Below are 19,951 nucleotides of genomic sequence, written 5' to 3'. Positions count from 1 at the left end.
CCCTGTGAGTGTGGAGAGGATCCCAAGGAGAATGTAATGAAAGGTCCACCTGCAAATTTGTATACAAAAAGGGTACCATGTATCCAATCTTTTAATATGAGCAAAAGCACTGCTCGATTATATAGGGCCACATCTGGTAAATCAAGTCCTCCATTTTTCGTTGTTTGTTGCAAGATCCTACCATTAGCCACAGTATGCTTACCACCCCAAATAAAGGTCCTAAACCAATAGTTTATGTTGCGTATGTCATGTTTAGGTACAAATATTGGAAGTACTTGTAATAGCAACAGAAGTCAAGGGAATGTGATTTTTTTAATCAAAGATACTCTCCCCAGAAAGGAAAGGGTGAGAGAAGCCAATCACTTAAAATCTTTTTTCATGGGATTCATAGGCAGATTACATTTTTTTGGGAAATTCATATTTTTTTCATACTGTTCTACCTTCTATATTCTTTTTTAAACTCAATTCTGCTTATTGTTCCGGACCAACTTCTAATTGACAAAAGTGGACCGCAATTTGTGTCCTCACCTCCACTGAAAACATGCTCATCAAGGTAACAATGCAGCACAATTACACAATTGTGAGACAGTTGGCACACTATAACATGCATAACAATTACGTTGACATGCTATCGCTTATATGAACTTTTTTTGTAATTGGGCTTAGATTGAGTTTAACCTTTGACTTCAGTAGAAAATCAGTCTTGGGTTTGTAACACATTGAAAAGTCCCTCAAGACCTTATACATTAGTTTAAATTAGAAGGGTTAGGGTGTAATTGGTTATTGATTTTGTAATTCTTACATTTTTTTCAATTGATTTCACTTAGAAACATACAAATGAGGGTATAAAGAAAAAAAAAATACCTAATTGTCCTGTCTTTTTTACTATAGATTTTCTCTTTAATTACAGGGTGTCCCACAGAGTGGGATGGAGTCAACTGTTGGAATGCAGCCTCGGTAGGACAGGTGGTGACTGTACACTGTCCGGAAAGTCTTCAGATATTTCTTAAGTCAGAAGGTAAAGTTTGAGTTTGTCCAAGAACTATTATGACTCATTTAATAAAAACTATGATTTATGAACCTCCATAATTCTCAAGTTGTACAAAATCTTCAAATAGGTGTTTTTTTTTTTTTTATTTGAAATTTACACCTAAAGAGGCCCATCAAAAAGGCAACCTAGGTAAGTGACCCAGCTACCACTTCCATTCTGTAGTATACTAGGGGTAAAACTAGGCAATCCAGCAAAACTGGAATAGATTTCTTAAAATCATTTGCTAGCAAATGTTTTGAATCCTGGACCAGATTCATTCCAGGTTTGTTGGATCACCCAGTTTCACTGATTAAAGTGTAGCCTCTGGAGTCTTAGATAGCTTTAATAGATCAGGCCCTGTATTGCAACCCATGTCATTTATATATAAGGATAGATAGGTTCCTTTACCAGATGAGGGCTCACATTGAGAACAGTGTTTTAATATAAAGATACAAGCTGAAATATCAGGGATGATTAATCCAAGTTTGAATCATCATTAAAAGTAACAAAATATACCAGATGAATATGATAACTGACGGATCCATCTGTCATTAGGTAAAGTAAAACAAGAAAAAATGGAGAGCCTAGCCTTAACTTACAATACAAAGCATTAACCACTTAAGGTCCCAATATCTTGAGTTGGCTATACAAAGACCACATGTGTTCCAGAAGAGTTGCCATGATATGATACCAACCAAGTAAAAACGCTTATTGAGTATTGACTGATAGCTAGATACAAGTTAGCAGTTCTCAGTGTCTATGTCAGTGGTCACCAACCTTTGGAACCTCATGGACCACTACATTCATAATTTTAAATCCCACGCGGGGAGCCGTGTGTCACTCAAAGGGAAGAAACTTACCCCAGATTGATGTGATAAGCCAGAACCTGCCCCACTATCCCATCTCAGGCTCAGACCTGCTTGATAAACATCCTGGGGGGAAAAGGACCCCACTTGGGAGCACACTGGCCACGTAATTTTTCTGCAGACCACCAAAATTTTCTCGCGGACCACTGGCGCAGTTTTCGCAGAGAGCAGGACCCTTACATCCTGTGTGTATTGAATGTTGGCTATAAACCATATTGTACAGCACTACAAAAGTGCTATATATATATATATATATATATATATATATATATATATAAAGATAATCTAAAGCATATGTTAACTCTTAACTTTACTTGCTATTGACAGTTGCCATCAGCAGGAACTGCACTAGTAATGGTTGGAGCCCCCACTCTCCTCCATATCTGAAGGCCTGCTTCTTTAACAGTAGTTTTGAGGCCGATGACAAGGTAAGTGAACAGCATGGCAATAGCAATGCCTTCCTATTTGCATTTGAGTTATTGGACAGATGGCAGTGAAATTATGGAACAGGCAGTTGTTAATTTGCAGTGTATTGTTTTTGCATTGGTTGGCATTAAAGGGCCAATACATTTGGCTTAACAAATCTGGTCTCTGATGATTCTACTGCCTGGCTTTTACACTGCTATCGCTACTTCTGTATGGAACCCTGCCAGTTTATAACCACAAACCTGTTTGCTGGTTCAGCTTCTAGATTCTGAGCCAGATTTCAGATTGTGATACATGTCAGTTTGGCAGGTGTTTATTGGAACATGATATAAAAGGAAATCCTACTGCCAGACACACGCAATAATAAAACATTATGTTTTTTGCAGTAAAGAAGGGATTGAGAGAACAAAATAATAGAAAATTACAGACACCAGCTGATACGTTTGCTGCTGTGCCTTACAACATCTGATGTTTCTCATAGATAATGATATACAAATCCACAAACTAATGAGACAATGTCATGCCTATAAAATACTCATCTTTATTAAGTCAAAGACATGACACTTCTGATTTATCAAAGCTCTCCAAGACTGAAGAAAATAGACTTTCATGGGAGAACTAGGGTGTTCCAGCAAACTTGGAGTGAATCTAGTTCAGGACTGTAAAACATCAACTAATAGCAAATCATTTTAAGAAATCCATTCTAGGTTTGCTGGATCACCCAGGTTCTCCCATGATAGTCTATCTTTTCCATTCTTGGAGTGCTGTAATAAATCAGGGTACTCCTATTGGATTTTGAAATCTAGAAGACTTGACTGTGTAGTGGCATTGGAGTAAGAGAAACGTAGGGAACTAGCCAGCACAGGCAAATCTGCAGTACTGGGTTGGCTGTCCTTTCTACGTAAAAAGACACTGCCAATGAACCTGTATAGTAAATTTGTATGTGTGTATCTTTCTTACAAGGTAAGAAAATTTAAAAAAAAAACAACGGGGACTGGTAAGGAAGTGTAATTTTTCCCCTAAAATGGGGCTTTAGAGGTATTTTACAGCTGTTTTACCTACCCAGGTATACTCACAATCAAGAGATTTAGGGCAACTCTTTTTTTGATGCTAAATGGCTCATTTCATGAATCCAACCAATTTTGTGTGGGCCCCAGGGGTCCAGGCTTCTCCCCTGCATTAGAAGATTTATTTTCAACCAAGTTTAACATGTTACATTACTTTAAAATATTTATTTGGATTACTTTAAAATATTTATATAAATATTGGGTGAAAACGCTCACACCATTAGCAACAGGAAATAATTCTCTCTACATAGATCTCAGCTACTTCTCAATAAAAGCAATGCACATGACTGAACTTTAGTTCAATTGATTACATATCATAAACCTCTTATATTTCTCACTCCATGCAGATTGCATGGGAAAATGTCATATAGAATTTTGCAAGCTGCCCCCAGATGTTTCCATGGTAACTTACCATTTGCAATTTTATTTTTACCTATATAACCGCAGGAGCCAGTGTCACAAGGAAGACATCCCAACGTTTTGATGATGCATTTCCTTAAGTTATAAAGTCATTTTTTTTAGGTGTTTTTCTTCATAGTTGATTTGTGTTTAATTATTTCCATTTTTTGTTCAAATTGAAAATGAATTGAAAAAGTTTTGAAAATACTTTAATAAATGTTTGTATTACATTTTTACAATGCATACATTTTCCATGTTTTTTCTTTTTAAAAACAGAAATCTAATGATATTCCACCTTCTGTGCCTTCCTGAATCTAAAGTATCATATTATTTCCTTTCTGTTTCTAATATATATAGGCACATATCTATCAATAAATAAATGAATACATATGTAGGGACCCTGCCGTAAGCAGAAGTGCAACTGTGCTTAGTTAGCCAGTCTGAGCTTTGTTCGACCTTTTAGCATTCTACAGGCAAAAAGGGATGGATTGCTTTTTTCTATTGCTGTGGGTTTAGGGTGTAGGGCAAGTTACTGGTTTTAGTCTGCCACAGCCGATCATTGAGGGAATTAGTGGAGTGAGATGGGAGAGAATATAAATACTTGATCTGACCTTGTCATAGGTTTCCTTTTTGGGCAGTTGACACAGCTGGAGCTTTTGGCCATGCCATGTCCCATCCTTGCCCTGTTAAGCCTTTGTACAGAGTTGCTACAGAGTAAGTTGGCTGAGGAGAATCCAAGGAGAAATGGCAAGAAGCTTCTCCTGGTCATGGTCATGAAGAGCTAATGAGACTTCTAGGTTGGAAAGAGGGTTGCCACCTGGTTAGTATTATACTGGCATGGCTGATAAAAATGGGATTTCAGGAATGTTATTAATTTTTTTTTTTAATGTATTAATAATTATTAGGATCAGTATTTTCCCCCTGAAACGGTGGATAGCTGGAAAGTGTCTGGTCAAAGATTAATGGAAGCTGTCCTGTGATATAGAAAACTTAACTCCCCTGCTTTTGGATTTGGGTACCTAGAAGACTGTATGAGTATAAAGACGCACCTGAGCATAAGACGCACCCAGGTTTTAGAGTAGGAAAACAAGAACAAAAATATTCTGAACCAAATTGTATAAAGAAATATTTAATACAAAATATACTTTATTATTTTTGGATTATTTGTTCCATACATTGCTCATTACTACACTGTCATAGTAAACACACTAGCTCTGCGAGAGAGAGACATTGCACAGGCATTGCATGGCAGAACATTGCACTACAAGACTATAGTGACAGGAAAGCTACAACTCACCATACGTCATAGGGGAATGGCTTGCTGCACAAGAAACCCAGCACTGCTCATTTCAGACTGCCCTCCTCCCACCCTCTCTGCCTCCCTGCCCACTCCCCACGAGCCTTCTCACATTGAAACACATCCCTCATCCCTATAGACATGCAGCCAGGGCTGCTAACAAACAGCAGGGAGGGGTAAGGCAGGGCTTTCTGCACTGGCTAATGATATTAGTGCAAGGTCCCTTGAAGAGGGTGGAACGGCACTGCAACTGTTCCCCTTTCCTCTCCCTTGGAAGTGTGTAGGATCCAGCTGCAGAACGAAGGGGCCATGCTGCAGGGGGATGCCAGGCTAGATGGAACTGCAGCCGCCTGCCGGGGCCCCCCTTGGAAGCGCGGGTGGGTTGGCTGTGCGACCGTATTTGGACCATAAGATGCACCCCCATTTTCCCCCTACTTTTGGGGGAAAAAAGTGCATCTTTTCGCCCGTAAAATATGGTAACTAAGGGTGGACTGAGAAGTTTCTTCACCTAAAGCCACGATACTGTCCGGTGGCTTCTTTACTTGGAGCCACTTGGCTGGTGTGGGAAGCTACTAACTGGCCACCTACTGTGTATATATATATATATATATAATATTATGAATGAGAAATGCACAAACATGACAAAATGCATAAAATTATTTGGCAGTTTGGACCCACCCTAAAGCAAGCAATCCTCCACCAGCTAAGCCCCCAACAACAACTACCCCCAACATTCCTTCTTCATAAATATACTTTAGTGGTAATTCTGTCCCAGGGACAGAGATTGTATTTCTGGCAGAATTGCCACATGATCATAAAGGATATAAATAAAATAAATTAATGCAGCCACCATATCTAAGGATGGTTCTGCAATATATTACATGTTTTTTCTTGAGTTGCTGTAGATGCACATTAAGAGTGGTGTCAGACAAGGGAAATGAGTCAATTAAATAACATTGCAGCTGTGCAATTATCTTTCACTATCCGTTCTGCCTGACATCCGTTAAATTGGAAATAAGAAAAAATTCCCAAATGGGTTAAAAGACAGCAATATAAACCTGACAGGTGTTCTAAATCAGCTCCACTGTATTGAAAACTAAAAGGTATTGGCTGGAGTTGGGCATTAATACTCCATCTTCATGAATGAATATTGGCCAAAAAAGGCTATGTTACGTTTATTCTTTCTTCTGCACACATGTACACTCTGAAACTGTAACTTCATTCTTAGCTTAGCCTGTGTGAAATAATAGTAAACATAAAAATCACAATTGCACAATAAATCTAAACCCTGATGAAGGGTAACAGGTGCAAAAACCCCTGAAACGCATTGGTTGCCAACATGTGATAGACCCTTTCATTGTGACAAATAAAAAGCCATGTCTGGAACAATATCTGCAGCTTGGAACTCTCATTCACTTACTCCATAGAAGTGAATGATTGTTCACAAGGGGAAAGATTTCAAGAAAGTCAAAATCTTCAGGGTAAAGCAGCAATATAGCAGAGTGACCACTACAATAAAGGTCTGCCTGTGCAATAACAATTTTATAGTAGCCTTTGGGCTTTCCTACTGTTCAAAATAAGATTTTTTATTTGTTTGTTTTTTGTTTTTTTTATTTGGTTGTATGCGTTTGTACTTTAGATGCTGTTCTTTATATATGTTTGATGGCTGACCATATTTTTTTTACACAGAGAGGGCATTTTTACACAGTGAAAATCCTATACACATGTGGATATGCTGCTTCCCTGTTGGCACTGGTGAGTGCCATCAGCATCTTCTCCCTCTTTAGGTGAGTGTTTTTTACTGATTTATTTCTTACTGCTAGTTAAAGAATATTGAATGCTGTTCACATCTACATCAACTTGAAATATTAAATTACAAGTGCAACAAACCCTTTGTAGTTGCATTGCCATTCCGTCTTCTTTTACAGTTGATCTGAACAAGGTCAAAAAAATATACTCCCGTGGTGAACTTTTCTTTTTCCATTATATGTAAGCTGTGCAATGCTTTAGCATGATAAAGTGTTGGGAACGGGCAAAAGGCCCAAGATTCGACAGGGGGTCTGGATCTGGGCTGCATGTTAGGTGCTTTCCCATTTTAATGGGAATTCCATTTATTGAGAGTATTTTTTGGAGTTTTTGGATTTTTGTGAATTTATAATCCAGAAAAATATGACATTGACTCCATTGAAAATGGCCCAGAAATGTTTAACAAACCACAAGTAGCTTCTTCCCTACTTCCCTAACTTTTGCCTTCCACACTATGTTTATCTTTTGCTGACTGTTCCACCTGATGTGCATGAGTGCACTGTTCAGCTCTTAGACTTCTTTGGGGCCAGTAAATGTATAGAGGTTAGTTATCTGAACAAGCAGCCTAACATGTATAAAAACTCGAGCAATAAAATTTACCTTTTTCCTGCCTTGTTTAATCTGCTGAATATACCTGCTGGCTAGAGATGAACTTCTCCACTTAAACTTTGTCTGCTTTCAAAAGAAAACAAACTGTAAGACTTTTGAGTACCTTTTATTTTGATGAACTTTGAACATTTTCAGCGGATTTAAACTGAGGCTTTATATAAACGTCAAGCGTCACCTTTGTGAATATCCTTAAAAAAAACCAAAGAAGATTGACTTTGCCTTCATGCCGTGCATCCTCAAATACCCCTTAAATGTAATTTTGTAACACAGATGAAGTCTTCCACTTGATCTACATTTATTGTCCTTGTAATTATGACACATTTACATAAGGTACCAATCAGATATAATCCTCTGTTGCCTCCCAGTGGGGCTTCACTGTGAATGCAAACTAACTGCTATGCTGATGAGATATAGAGGATAAAAAATCATAATACTGCTTAGAATCAACCTCTATTAAGATGTGTCTTCATTAGAGAAGGGATACTGAACAAGATAAGAAAATAAGTATTCATGACTTAGATTTCTCAATCTCGAGGGGTCATTCATTATTTTTCTTTTAATGTCACATCTTCCCAGTGGTATACAAAATTAGACTCTTGATTGACACTTACTCATAGACCGTATCCTTCCATTAGTTTGATGTAGCAGGTAAAGAATCACCGGTGTATTAGATAATGACTCACGGGAGGAAACTATACGACACTATAAGCCACTGGAACTTCATGTTCTCCTTCTGATACTGCCTAATGAATCTTGGCAGTTCTTAAAATGCAAATAAGTGCAACACAAGAAGAAATCCTAATTCTTTGCCTAGCAGATGGACGCAGAAGAAATTGACTGCCTAAAGTGATAATAAAATGGTTAAGTCCCCCTGGGCACAAATTTACAACAAAGTATCATCTAGCAAACAGTACTATAATTAGAGTAGATAGGATACAAGAATAAAGGTCTCCTGGTATGAGCTTTGGATGCTTTACAGGATCATCTTCTATCTGCTCATATTTGTTGTCAGTGTAAAGTGGCAAAAACAAAGCTATATCACATAAAGACACAAAGTGGGTCGAAACATTATAGATGTATACATTCCTGAGAACAATAAAATTGGATTTTTTGGTACTGTTATTAAAAAAAATATATAAAATAAATATTTCTGCACGTTAAAGTGGAAATATACCTAAAATCTAAAATATTGCTACAAGACAGATAACTTTATTGCAGAAAAAACAGGCAAATGCATCTTCTGTAATAAAATAACCTTACTTGTCTGATCGCAATTTTTAAATTCACTCACCTGTCCCTGTTTTATAGCAGACACCGCCATTTTCTTCTTCTATGTGTCTTAATTTTCATCAGTCTTGATCAGCCGGGCTGGAATAAGGCATACGCTTGTACGTTCACATAGTCCAATAATGCTTTGTGGATGCCAGAAGGTCAGCAGAGCCAGACTAGTTCAAGACAACAGTAAATAAAATAACCACTTGTTATATACAAGGTATGCAGAAAAGCATCTCTGAAGACACAACGGGTCAAACCTTGAAGCAGAAGGACTACAACAGAAAGGGACCAGATGGTATGCCATCTTGGTCAGCTAGGAACAGGCACCAGAGGCTACAATTCACTAGGGCTCACTGAAACTCGGCAGTAAAGGATCAAGAAAATGTTGCCAAATTCGAGTAGTACGATTAGATTTTTTAGTCAATGTCAAGCATGGATCCATTCTGACTTTCCTGACAAAATCAAGCCTGGTAGCTGAGCTAGTATTGGCCATCTAGAAAGCAGCACGGTCAATAGAAAAAAGACAATGATGAAAGTAATATTTCTCACATTGCATTTCCTTGGTGACAATGGCCATGACAAATAGTCAATAACTGAGGGTAGATATGCCCAATGAGAAGACAGAGTAACACTAATCTGCCCAGGTTTCAAAGAAATGAACTGCTTGCAAGCAAATAATATCAATGTGCTGATGCATATAATCCATGCAGGCAGTTTACGCCAGCTAGAAGAATTGTAGCCTCTTGTTTGGTAATTTGATAGACCGATTGTGTTACTCTGGGAAGCAGCCAATATCCGTCAGGGCACAGGCTGCCAAAATAACGTAACAGACTGATGATAAGGATACACAAAGACAAGTCAGATGATACAATGGTGTAAGACTTCATACAGATGGTTTGCTCAGACAGCTGGCAGTACCAGCCTCAGCAGGCTTAGCACTGAATTGTCCTGAACTGGCACAAAGTCCAAGTTTCAGATAGGCAGACCAAGGAATTCATTTTACGCTAAACCTTTATAGTTTTTATAGGCTGTAATCACTGGGTTTGGTTGCTCAGCCACAATCCCGTACAATGTACACTGCACTGCCAAGCTTTGCCGATTCTTTTGAACTGGCTGCCAAAGTCAGCGCAGCAAACAAAGTTCATGCTCTTATTGCATAAATATATGTAATATTTTATCAATTGTTTTGTTTTATTTTTCCACAGGAAGCTCCACTGTCCCAGAAATTTCATCCATATGAACTTATTTGTGTCGTTTATCATACGTGGTGCAGCAGTGTTTGTTAAGGATGCCATTCTTTTTGCTGATGAGGATGTTGATCATTGTACCATGTCTACGGTAAAAACTTTTTACTGTGTGTTTTTTGTTATTTGAGTTGTTTCCATTTGTTTTGTGTTCAAAGGTTGTCTACTGTTCCTAACAAAAAAAATACACACAGGATTGGTTGAGCTTAATTGAATGTCTTTTCCTAACCTGACTAACTATGTATGATAATGAGGTTAATAAGGGGTTATTTTGGTCACAATAGTTGAAATTAGTTTCTGTAAAACTCAGGAGCTTTTTAAAACCCACCATGATTAAAAACCACCAAAAACGTAATTTAAACTAATGAACCCTTCCTCATTGATTTGTATGTGTTTCACAAAAATAGTCAATAATTAGTTGAAATATTCACATTATGGGTAAGTGAAAACGTTTAATTTTGTTAATCTCTATTCACCAAGCAACAATGTTGGGAAGACTAATTAGTCACATGTTATTCATATCCAAAAGTATAATCTCTTGTTCTTTACATCCTTGAGAGGGGGGCGGGGGGTGTATTTGGTAATGGTGGGGGTTTTGTTGAACTGGAAAGTTAGCTTTTTTTCCTGCATTACCAAATCATAGGTTAGCCACAACATATGTTCATTTTTTGGTGATGTGATGTGTTAGGCTGTCTGCTTTTTTTCTATTCCAGGTGGGCTGTAAGGCAGCCATGGCATTTTTCCAATACTCTGTTTTAGCTAATTTCTCCTGGCTTCTGGTAGAGGGGATGTATTTACATACTCTACTCACTCTGACCTTTACCTCACAAAGAAGATATTTTTGGTGGTACATTGTTATTGGCTGGGGTAAGTGAGAAAATGAAATGATAAATAGCCAATGTTGTAAAATGCACCCTAGTGGTGTGTCTCCTAATGGCCCATACGGTTGACCATCATACTTAATTTTCAGTGTCCCTGGAATATATTTAATATACTTTATGGATATTGTATCTTATTCAGTGCATGAATAAGATACATGAAGTGCAAGGTTTTCCCCACAAAAATGAATATTTAGAAATTATTCCTGGATACACATTGAGGCTGTTTACACTTGTTCAGTAAAGTGGTCTACTGTGGTGAACAATTCTTGTGAACTTCAGTTGGGAAAGTCACTCATGAAGTTGTGCAATGTGAAGCAAAAGTTTTGCCAAACTGTTGACTTTTTGATCCATTTGCCAAAAATCATTTGCATCAAACTCCAGAGAACACTTGAAGTGTATCAGAAACAAATGCCAAGTTCTTTTTTTGTCACTTATGCATACAGCACTTGCAAACACAAACAATACTAACATTTACATATCCAGTTTAATTAATATGTAATGGGATTTTGGAGCTTGTGTAGTGAACTTGTGTTAATTGCTTTATCAGGTTTATGTCTCTGGAAATTAATTTAAAAAGTTGGCAAATGTGGTGACCCATGGTAGTTCAAAAACAGCTGAGCATGTTTACAGTAATGCAATCATGGGGGAAATATGCAAAGGTAAAAGATCTGGAGGTTTAGAACAGGTTTACTTCTCCTGTAGGTTGAGGTTTTACTTCTCATGAGAGACTGAAATAAAATTTATTGGATGTTGATTATATGAAATAGAGAAATCTTTTAAAAAACCTTTGACTACAGGGATTATACCTTCCTGGATTACGTGATTGCAGCAGTCTTCTTTTTTATCTTTTGCAGAGCTAAAGATGACAAACCTGATGGGGACACTTAAGCTGCGTACACACCTGCAATTTTTCTCGTTGGAAAGGATCTTTCACAATCCTTTCCAACGAGAAAAGACTGCACGATGCATGAACGATGCTGTACATACAGCACCGTTCATGCTCTATGGAGAGGGGAGGGGGAGAGCGACGGAGCGGCACCCTGCTGCGCGCTCTCCCCTTCCCTTTCATTAGGATCGGTCGTCGTCCATCGTCCATGGATCCGCCAGGACGGTCGTCGGACGATGGACGACGACCGACTGTACACACGGCAGATTTTCGCCCGATAATTGGCCGATACCGATTATCGGGCGAGAAAAATTTGCGTGTACGCAGCTTTAGATCTTTCCCCTGTTCACAATCTGATTTTCTAATTTGTATTTCCCAACTGTTTTTCTTCATTTGAGTTTTTATGCCTTGAAGTAACAGTCTATACTCTTTCTGTTCCCTGGTAAACAGGGGCAATAGAATGTGGTTTTTAGACTGATGATCCCTACATGGGGCAAATATGGGAAGACAACCATGATGAAAGTGGTCATTGGTGGTCCATCATTGGTGATTCATCAGAAGGTCATTGGTGGTTGCCATGAGAGTTGTGGGTAGATCAGTCCTGTTAGGCACTTTAATGTAATAAAATTTTAATTTTAATTTTTTTAACAGCCTTAGTGGCAATGGCACCCCATGACACAGCATAGTTGGCCATGTGAGAAGTCTGGCCATGCCCACAGTAATGAAACAACTAGTACACCTATTACTGAGTTAGCAGCTTGTCTAGAACATTTGAAGAGGCTTTTATTGGAAGAGCATAGGGAAGATCTCAGTTAAGGTTATGCTGGCTGTAGTTCAAGAAGAAAATATAACTGGGAGAGGTTTTGATGTATTGGGGGACTTGATTTTCCAGTTTATTTATATATCTGACAAAACAAACCTAGGGGTTGGAGCTTTGAAAAGAGACTTTTGCTGCTACAATGCAAATGCTGGTAGGGTACACGATTCCCTACTCAGGCTGGGGCTCCTGCATAAAAAAAGACTTTAAACACTTCATATTTAGATGTACCTGAAATGTATGTAGCTGACTCATTCTAAAAGTTTAAATTTTGTTTGTGTGGCACTGAGAACTCCACAGAGATGAGATATGGATGTCCTTTTAAAGTGTGCAGACATACCTGATAAATCAACCAAATGTCTTAAGAAATGGCGATGCCCCAAATTAATTAGCACAAATGTAGTTTACAAATCATAGATTCCTGCAGACTCTGCTTTGACCTGTGGGAGGCAGTCACCTAGCTAGTGGGCAGAGTAGAAAAGCTAGGGGTTGTTCTTGAAAATTCAAAGCTGTCCAACTCTGAATGCCACCAGTAGTATTGGAAAACCATGATGCATGGGTAAGAAAAAGTGAATCCTTTTGAAAATGCTTTGGTTGAGGCACATCCTAACATGGAGTTATCACTACATATAGAATGAGGTTATGAACGTAAGATCCACCATCTATCTTCCCGGGCTCCATAGATGTAATTCTTTTTTTAGGGCTGTGAATGGATCAGAAACATTAATCTACACTTCAGAGGACCTTAAAAATTGCCCAACGCCGTGAAAAAGTGTACACAGCAGGGTTTTCCCACTAATCCCATGCAGGACATATTGCTAACTACTTAATTTGAGTCCCAATATTCAAAGCTACAGAATGCAGAGAGTTTTTGCGAAGCAACTACTTTTCCCCCTTTAATGCTTTGCAAAATTGAAGAGGAGCCTTGGTGAGAATGTTATTACTTTGGGAAAGATTAATGGATTGCTAAAAGATTTGATGTTATTTCACAGTACCAAAATGCAAGCTTATAAATGACTGCAGTCCTCAGGGCTGACCCTACAGAAAAACATTTCTTTATTTTTAAAATACTGGTTCCCTATGTGAGGAAGAAGTAGGGAAATTGCCCATTATATATTTTTATGCAATTATAGCCATGTGTAGTAAATGGTTCTGCAGTTGTCACGAGAATTGCACATGGCAACTCTGGTATGGTAGATGATATCAACAATTAGGGATAAATTAATATACTTTAACTGCCCTATCCAAAGTACTACAATAATGAGATGTTTACCCCACCTAAAGGAGGATAAATAGTTAAATTAAAAAAAAAGAGCAGCATTTGTTACCAGACGCGTTTCCCCTATTGACTTGTTCAGGGAAGGACAAGACTGATAACAATAACTATAAAGCAAGAAGGATATCAATATCACAAATCCATTATAAATAAAAGTTAATACTGACGCTAGCATGGAAAATGTCAGAAATAAAATTGGTTTGCACATATATAGCGCGTATAGTGGAATTATTGTTATCAATCAGCTTTTTATGTGTTTTTAAAACAAAGTATAACATAATAAAGTAGAAATGCTTTTATAACATCGTGATTGTTTATTGGTAAGCACCTTAAAAATCCCACATGAGATATTATTGGATTTACATACACACATTAAGGATGCGGTGCGAATCTAGAAACTCTCCCAGTGCCAACTTTTTTGTTTCATTTATAAAAGTTAATACCAGTCTAAGATTATGGTTTGCCATAGAACAATGAATAATGAATCAAAGATACAGTTGTTCGTCCACAGTAAGATACTATGCAACATATTTGGTGCAAACTCAGTACAATATTTTAGGAGAAAAATGTCTGCATAAAAAAGCCCATCTATAGAAATACTTATCAGAAATGTTGGACGTGCATATCTGTAAGTCTAAAAGTAGTTACAGTTACCATAGCACTGAGATGCAATATAGGATAAAAAACAGGCAGTTGTAATTTAGTGATTTTGTAAATTAACTTTCACATCCAAATGAAAAATGAAATGTAAATGAAATGTTCCCATTTAATCCACCTAATATTTTATTAAAAGAACACCAATGGGGACAGCAGGGGTTGAGAAGGTGGTAGCTTTAGCTTTAGTGCAGTGTATGCCAAATTATAGGACTTTATATTCCCTTAGCCGAATCTAACATGCAATTTTTTTTACTGCAGCTTAATTTCCTTATATTCCTCAACGTGATCAGAATCCTCATGCAGAAAATCAGATCTCCTGATATCAGTAAAAACTACAAGCAGCAGTACATGTGAGTAACTTTAATCATCATCTCTTACTAGAGAAATGTAGGTGTTCACATTTCATTATTCACCTTTGGATTGGAATGCAGTGGTGGAATTATATTTTTCTCTACCGAGCAAGTCACTTTGTGCCAACCATTACCACCTCCGCAAACAACTGTTTTTGGTACATGCAAAACAAATTGAAAAAGCTGCACGCCTGCTGGGACCTTTTTCTTCAAATCAATTTTTTTGGGCTACAGACCACATAAACCCTCCCTCTGTGGTGTTTTACACAGCCCTGGGCTAAATCATATGACAGCTGGGTTCCAGTCTTTTAGAAGAGTTCTGTTTATGTATATTGATAGACTATACAGATTACTGTTAAATTAGTCTTCTTCTGCAAATGTAAAGCACTTACTGTGATTTGGCCTGCTTAAAATGGTAAACCAGGCACCTGCCTCATAGCACTGCTCTTGGGAGAAGGCAGTCTTTCCCAGGTTGCCATATACTCAGAAACAAAAGAGATGGTCTCAGCATGCCATTTGTTTTTTTTTTTTAAAAGACAGCAAATCTCAGTTTACTGCTATAAGGCCACTCACTATGTTAGTGTTTAAAAGAAAATATCATGGGTGATAAAGAAGAGGGCCAGCAATGCAAAATTGTTTTCCTTCCCACTGCTGACAAATGATGCTTTTGTGTTTAAATACTAAAATCATTTTCTTTTTTAGGAGACTTGCAAAATCAACTCTACTCCTCATCCCATTGTTCGGAATTCATTATGTTGTCTTTGCGTTATTCCCTGAACATATTGGAGTTTGGGCCAGGTTGTATTTTGAACTTGTTCTTGGATCCAATCAGGTAATTTTCCCTAATTAATTATTTTTCACAAACAGATTTGATATGATCATTGGGAATACATTGATTTCAGTATGGTTTTTTGTTTGATTATTGATGATTAAGTAATGGATACACACATAGGTTTGGTCCAGTTAAATCCCTTTTTGGTGCATTACCACAACTGGCTTGTTGAAATGTGTCCAAGAAAAGATCCAATTATTGGATTAGTCTCCCCAAAATTGATATTGGGTGGGTGGGGGGGGTATGGGGGAGAGTAAGCAAGTAAGACTATCGCCTTTTGACCAATGTTTCGAAAGACCTCCTGTAATGCGCCTGGGCACACAAATCACAACTAACTCCAGGTATCCTTTTACTACACTTTATTGCGTAATCCAGAAACAAGCCAAGGGTCATACACAAAAGGTTAGTCCGATAAAGTGCAGTACAGATGGATGAGGCAGAAGACGAGGTCAGGGACAATCGGAAGTCAGGGCAGGCAGAGTTCATGCAAAATTCAGAAATCAGGCCGGGTCACAGAAATCAGGCCGGCTCAAGTCTGAGCTGGTAACAAGACAACAGAAGTTTAACATGTAATCCAAACACAAGAGCGCACCCAAGCACAGTGTTACACACAGGTTATAACTGGCAGTGGTGTGCAGGTTCTCAATAAATAGGCAGAGTGCCCAATCACATTGCGCCACCTGGCGCTACGATTGGAGCAACGTAATAATTAACAAACTAAACATGCCTCGCCCTCGGGTGGTACAAGAGGCACGCTACCATTCCACACCTCTTCCAACAGGACCCCTGGGACGTGCTGTGCTATGCACATTAGTTCGGCCTGAACCGATCCCTCCGGCAGGACAAGGAGACACGCTGCAAGAAGAGCATCGGTGGCTTTGGCCACGCTGCCTGCTGCAGTGGTCTCTGCCTCGCTGCCTGCCATCCCTGAGGACACCGCGGACTGGCCGGCCAGGTAAGTACCTTACACCTTCATTTTCACTGTCCCCTTCCCTTTAGCTACCCTGACCCTCACTTTCAAATGTTGCCCCTGCCCCTGTTTTCTGCAGCTTTCTCCAAGTCAGTGCTCAGCAGGGGGTTGTCTAATGCTGAGAGCTGCTCCCCTGAACAGGAACAACCATGGTGTAGCACAGGAACCAGGAAGTGAAAGTCATCTCTATGCTTTTAATTTATATTATCTTTGGGAGACCAAAAGGCAGCACAATATTAGACTTAGTTTATGACATGTTTTGCCAGACATTACTGACTTCATGAGAAATAATTCTAATAAGCAGAAATGTCACATTTTGCCTACATTCTATACTGAGAAACTATCTAAATAAAACATGACTACATCTCTCTACAGGACACCATCATACTATAAACACAAAAAGTTCACCAGTACTACATTAAAAAGAAGAATATATTGTTAGATTTCAAAGTAAACGTCTTTTGATACTTCCATACAAAGAAACTAAAGTCTAGATTGGTTGTAAATATTAATAAATATATTGAATACTAAAAACTATGGATTCAACAAATGTACGTAGTGTATAGAAAGAATAATGATTTTTTATGCTAAAAAGGATGTAAACATATCTATAAATAAATGTACTAAATATTACTATTGGTTTTTTTTGTTATTTTTTATAACCAAAAGGCAAAACTCACATTTTGGTAGTGATATAAAACAGGGCTGATAGAAGGTCTCTCCCCTCTGGTCATGTTTGGTAAAACATTTTCTGCCATTTAAAATCTGAGTTACAAGATTGAATCACATTGAATGTTTAGAAGGAGTTATTCAACTATAGAATGTGCACTGATAACAAGTAATAACTAGTGTAGGTGTTATGCCAAATATTTAAATCATATGGGGGGTAGTTCAATATAAGGAAAGCTTCACTCCATTTAAATTTAATCTCACAATTCACCCATATACCCTTGTGAGCCTTTATAGGTAACTCAGTGACTCCATAAAGTTAAAGATTTTTGGATGTCAGGCAAATAAATGTATTTCCTAGAATATAAAAAAAAAAATCAACCATATCATTCCAGAACTGAAAGATATCAGCATCTACATGTCAGGCCTTTTTTTTCCTTTACACAGGAGCCACTTGTGATAACTATATTGTTACCTTAATATACTGAATTATTGGGTTTTTCCATGGTTTTTTTCTTCCCTGATGGCACATATGACAATACCAGGATTCATTAGGCTCAAGTTGTAAAAGAGTGGTTCAGGGTAGCATGGTCCAACGCAATTTTACAATATATGATTTTTTTTGGCCAGGCAGTATATTTTCTCTAACATCGCCAGCAGTACCTTTTACCTTAGCATATAAGAGACTTCTGAGATGTGCTAAAACTCTTCACCATATTAGAGAAAAAGAATTGTTGCCCAAACTATGCGGTATGGAAAAGCTAAACAACAAATAAACTGTTCTGTACTGAAACCCAATATGGACAACCTTCTGTTTAAGCCAATCCCTGTGGTCACTTACAAATGCAGAAAACTATGTTAACTCTTTGGGTGAAACATTAAAATCATTAAAATCATAAAAACCTTTTAGATACTTTACTTAGGAAAACATATTAGATACACTCCATAATTCCTTATCCGACGTCCAACCTAAAGGAAACCTTGGTTAACAGACAGCTGTAATGGTGGTACTGCAACTAATTCGAACTAATATGTTTTAATTCATGTATACAAATGTTTACTTTTTTGAAATCCTAATAAGAAGGAGGTCTTCTGCTCTTTGGATTTAGGAAAACATTTTCCTAGATATTAATACTTTTTATTCTTTTCTATCAGGGATTCATTGTGGCTTTGTTATATTGCTTTCTTAATGGAGATGTGAGTATTAATTTTATTATAGGAATTTGTTTATTTTGTACATTATCAGCGATTTACATCCATATTACTTCTATATTTTCTTATCCTTTTTTCCCTCTAGTCTCCTCTTTTCTTCTCTCCTTCTATCAACTTTTTTCCTGTTTCTTTTTTACTTCCCCTTTTTATTTTTTCTCCTCCCTGTGAATTTGGCTGTCTCTCTCCTCTCCTCTCCTGTTCTGTTCTTTCTTTCTCTAGCCTCTCAATTATTTTCATCTCCTCTCCTTTCTTTCCCTCTCCTCGCCTGTCCTTTTATCTTTTCCTATTCCTTCTCTCCTTCCATTTCTTGCCTTACATACTTCATTCCTTATTCCTTGTTTAACTTCACTATCTTTTCTTCATTCATTGATGGTGCTTGCAGGATCTGGCAGACAACCCGCTCATTTCAAAACCCCATGTGAACTTAGTGTAAATGTCCAATCAGCAGGCTGGGGTGGGTCCTGGGCCAGACTATGTTCAATAAATGTGGTGTAGTCTGCAGTACTATTTGATAATGTCTGGATCAAAGATTACAAATTCCGCAGCAGTTAAAACACTTTACTTCAGTTGTGTATTTTGTTACTTTATATATCCATCATGAAAGTCTGAAAGTACACATTCGTATTGGGTCTAACAACACCTACCTCTTCTTTGTTTTCATCATTCCAGGTTCAGGCAGAGATCCAGCGGCACTGGGGCAAGTGGCAAAGTTCACTGGAAAGCAATGTTTTTAACCTGGTGACTCAGGACTTTACAGCATGAACTATCACACATTGTTCAGGTGGAACAGACAGATTGCGGCTGAATATAGCGGTATATTGCGAAAGTCGCATTGCGTGAAATGGATAAATTTTAAACTATCACACCTTTTAGCATTGTTTGTATCAACTTTGCACACATAACATAACCATTGATCTGTTTAAGCAACAGGCAGGTACTTGTACAAAGATTTGAGTTGTAACTTCCTTGTCACGGTTATGGAAAGTTGGTTAAAATCAGAAAAAACTGTTGATGCCAGGGCAGATTGATGAACAAGTTTGGGGGGCTTCCATACATATAACATGTGTATGAAGACTAATATCAGCAGGGCTTCACCTCATTCACTAAGCTAAGTGAATCATCATTATTAATGATAACATGAAACAATATTTATATAGCGCCAACATATTACACAGTGAAGAGAGCAGCTAGGGGTATATTTTTCTATCAAGGCAGAAAGGTAAGTAGGACAGGAGCTGTGTAGAGATTTGAAGGCAAAGCTCAGGAGCTTCGTAGGAGGTGAAATGGAAGCTAAAGAAGAGAACTACAAAGAGAGGCAGTGGAAGAGGAGTGGTGGGGAGTATGGCTGTAGCATTGATAATAGATTGTAGAGGAGAGAGTCG

General features: G+C 37.9%; 1 protein-coding gene across 1 annotated transcript in view; it reads left to right on the top strand.

Moving 5' to 3' along the window:
- The window catches only part of LOC140332405 (vasoactive intestinal polypeptide receptor-like), a 36,984-nt gene extending 17,039 nt beyond the window's left edge, over positions 1-19,945 (top strand). Inside the window, 12 exon segments of the mRNA XM_072413674.1 lie at positions 911-1,018; positions 2,224-2,324; positions 6,775-6,872; positions 9,981-10,113; positions 10,733-10,922; positions 12,294-12,332; positions 12,599-12,615; positions 14,377-14,382; positions 14,795-14,886; positions 15,589-15,718; positions 18,513-18,554; positions 19,239-19,945. Coding sequence (XP_072269775.1) covers positions 911-1,018; positions 2,224-2,324; positions 6,775-6,872; positions 9,981-10,113; positions 10,733-10,922; positions 12,294-12,332; positions 12,599-12,615; positions 14,377-14,382; positions 14,795-14,886; positions 15,589-15,718; positions 18,513-18,554; positions 19,239-19,331 — 1,049 coding nt within the window. The 3' untranslated portion in view covers positions 19,332-19,945.
- The last annotated feature ends 6 nt before the right edge of the window (positions 19,946-19,951 follow it).

The sequence above is a fragment of the Pyxicephalus adspersus genome, chromosome 6, assembly GCF_032062135.1.
Source record: "Pyxicephalus adspersus chromosome 6, UCB_Pads_2.0, whole genome shotgun sequence".
NCBI classification, from domain to species: Eukaryota; Metazoa; Chordata; class Amphibia; order Anura; family Pyxicephalidae; genus Pyxicephalus; species Pyxicephalus adspersus.
Note: the sequence above shows the minus strand (reverse complement) of the source record. Positions and strands in the feature narration are given on the sequence as shown.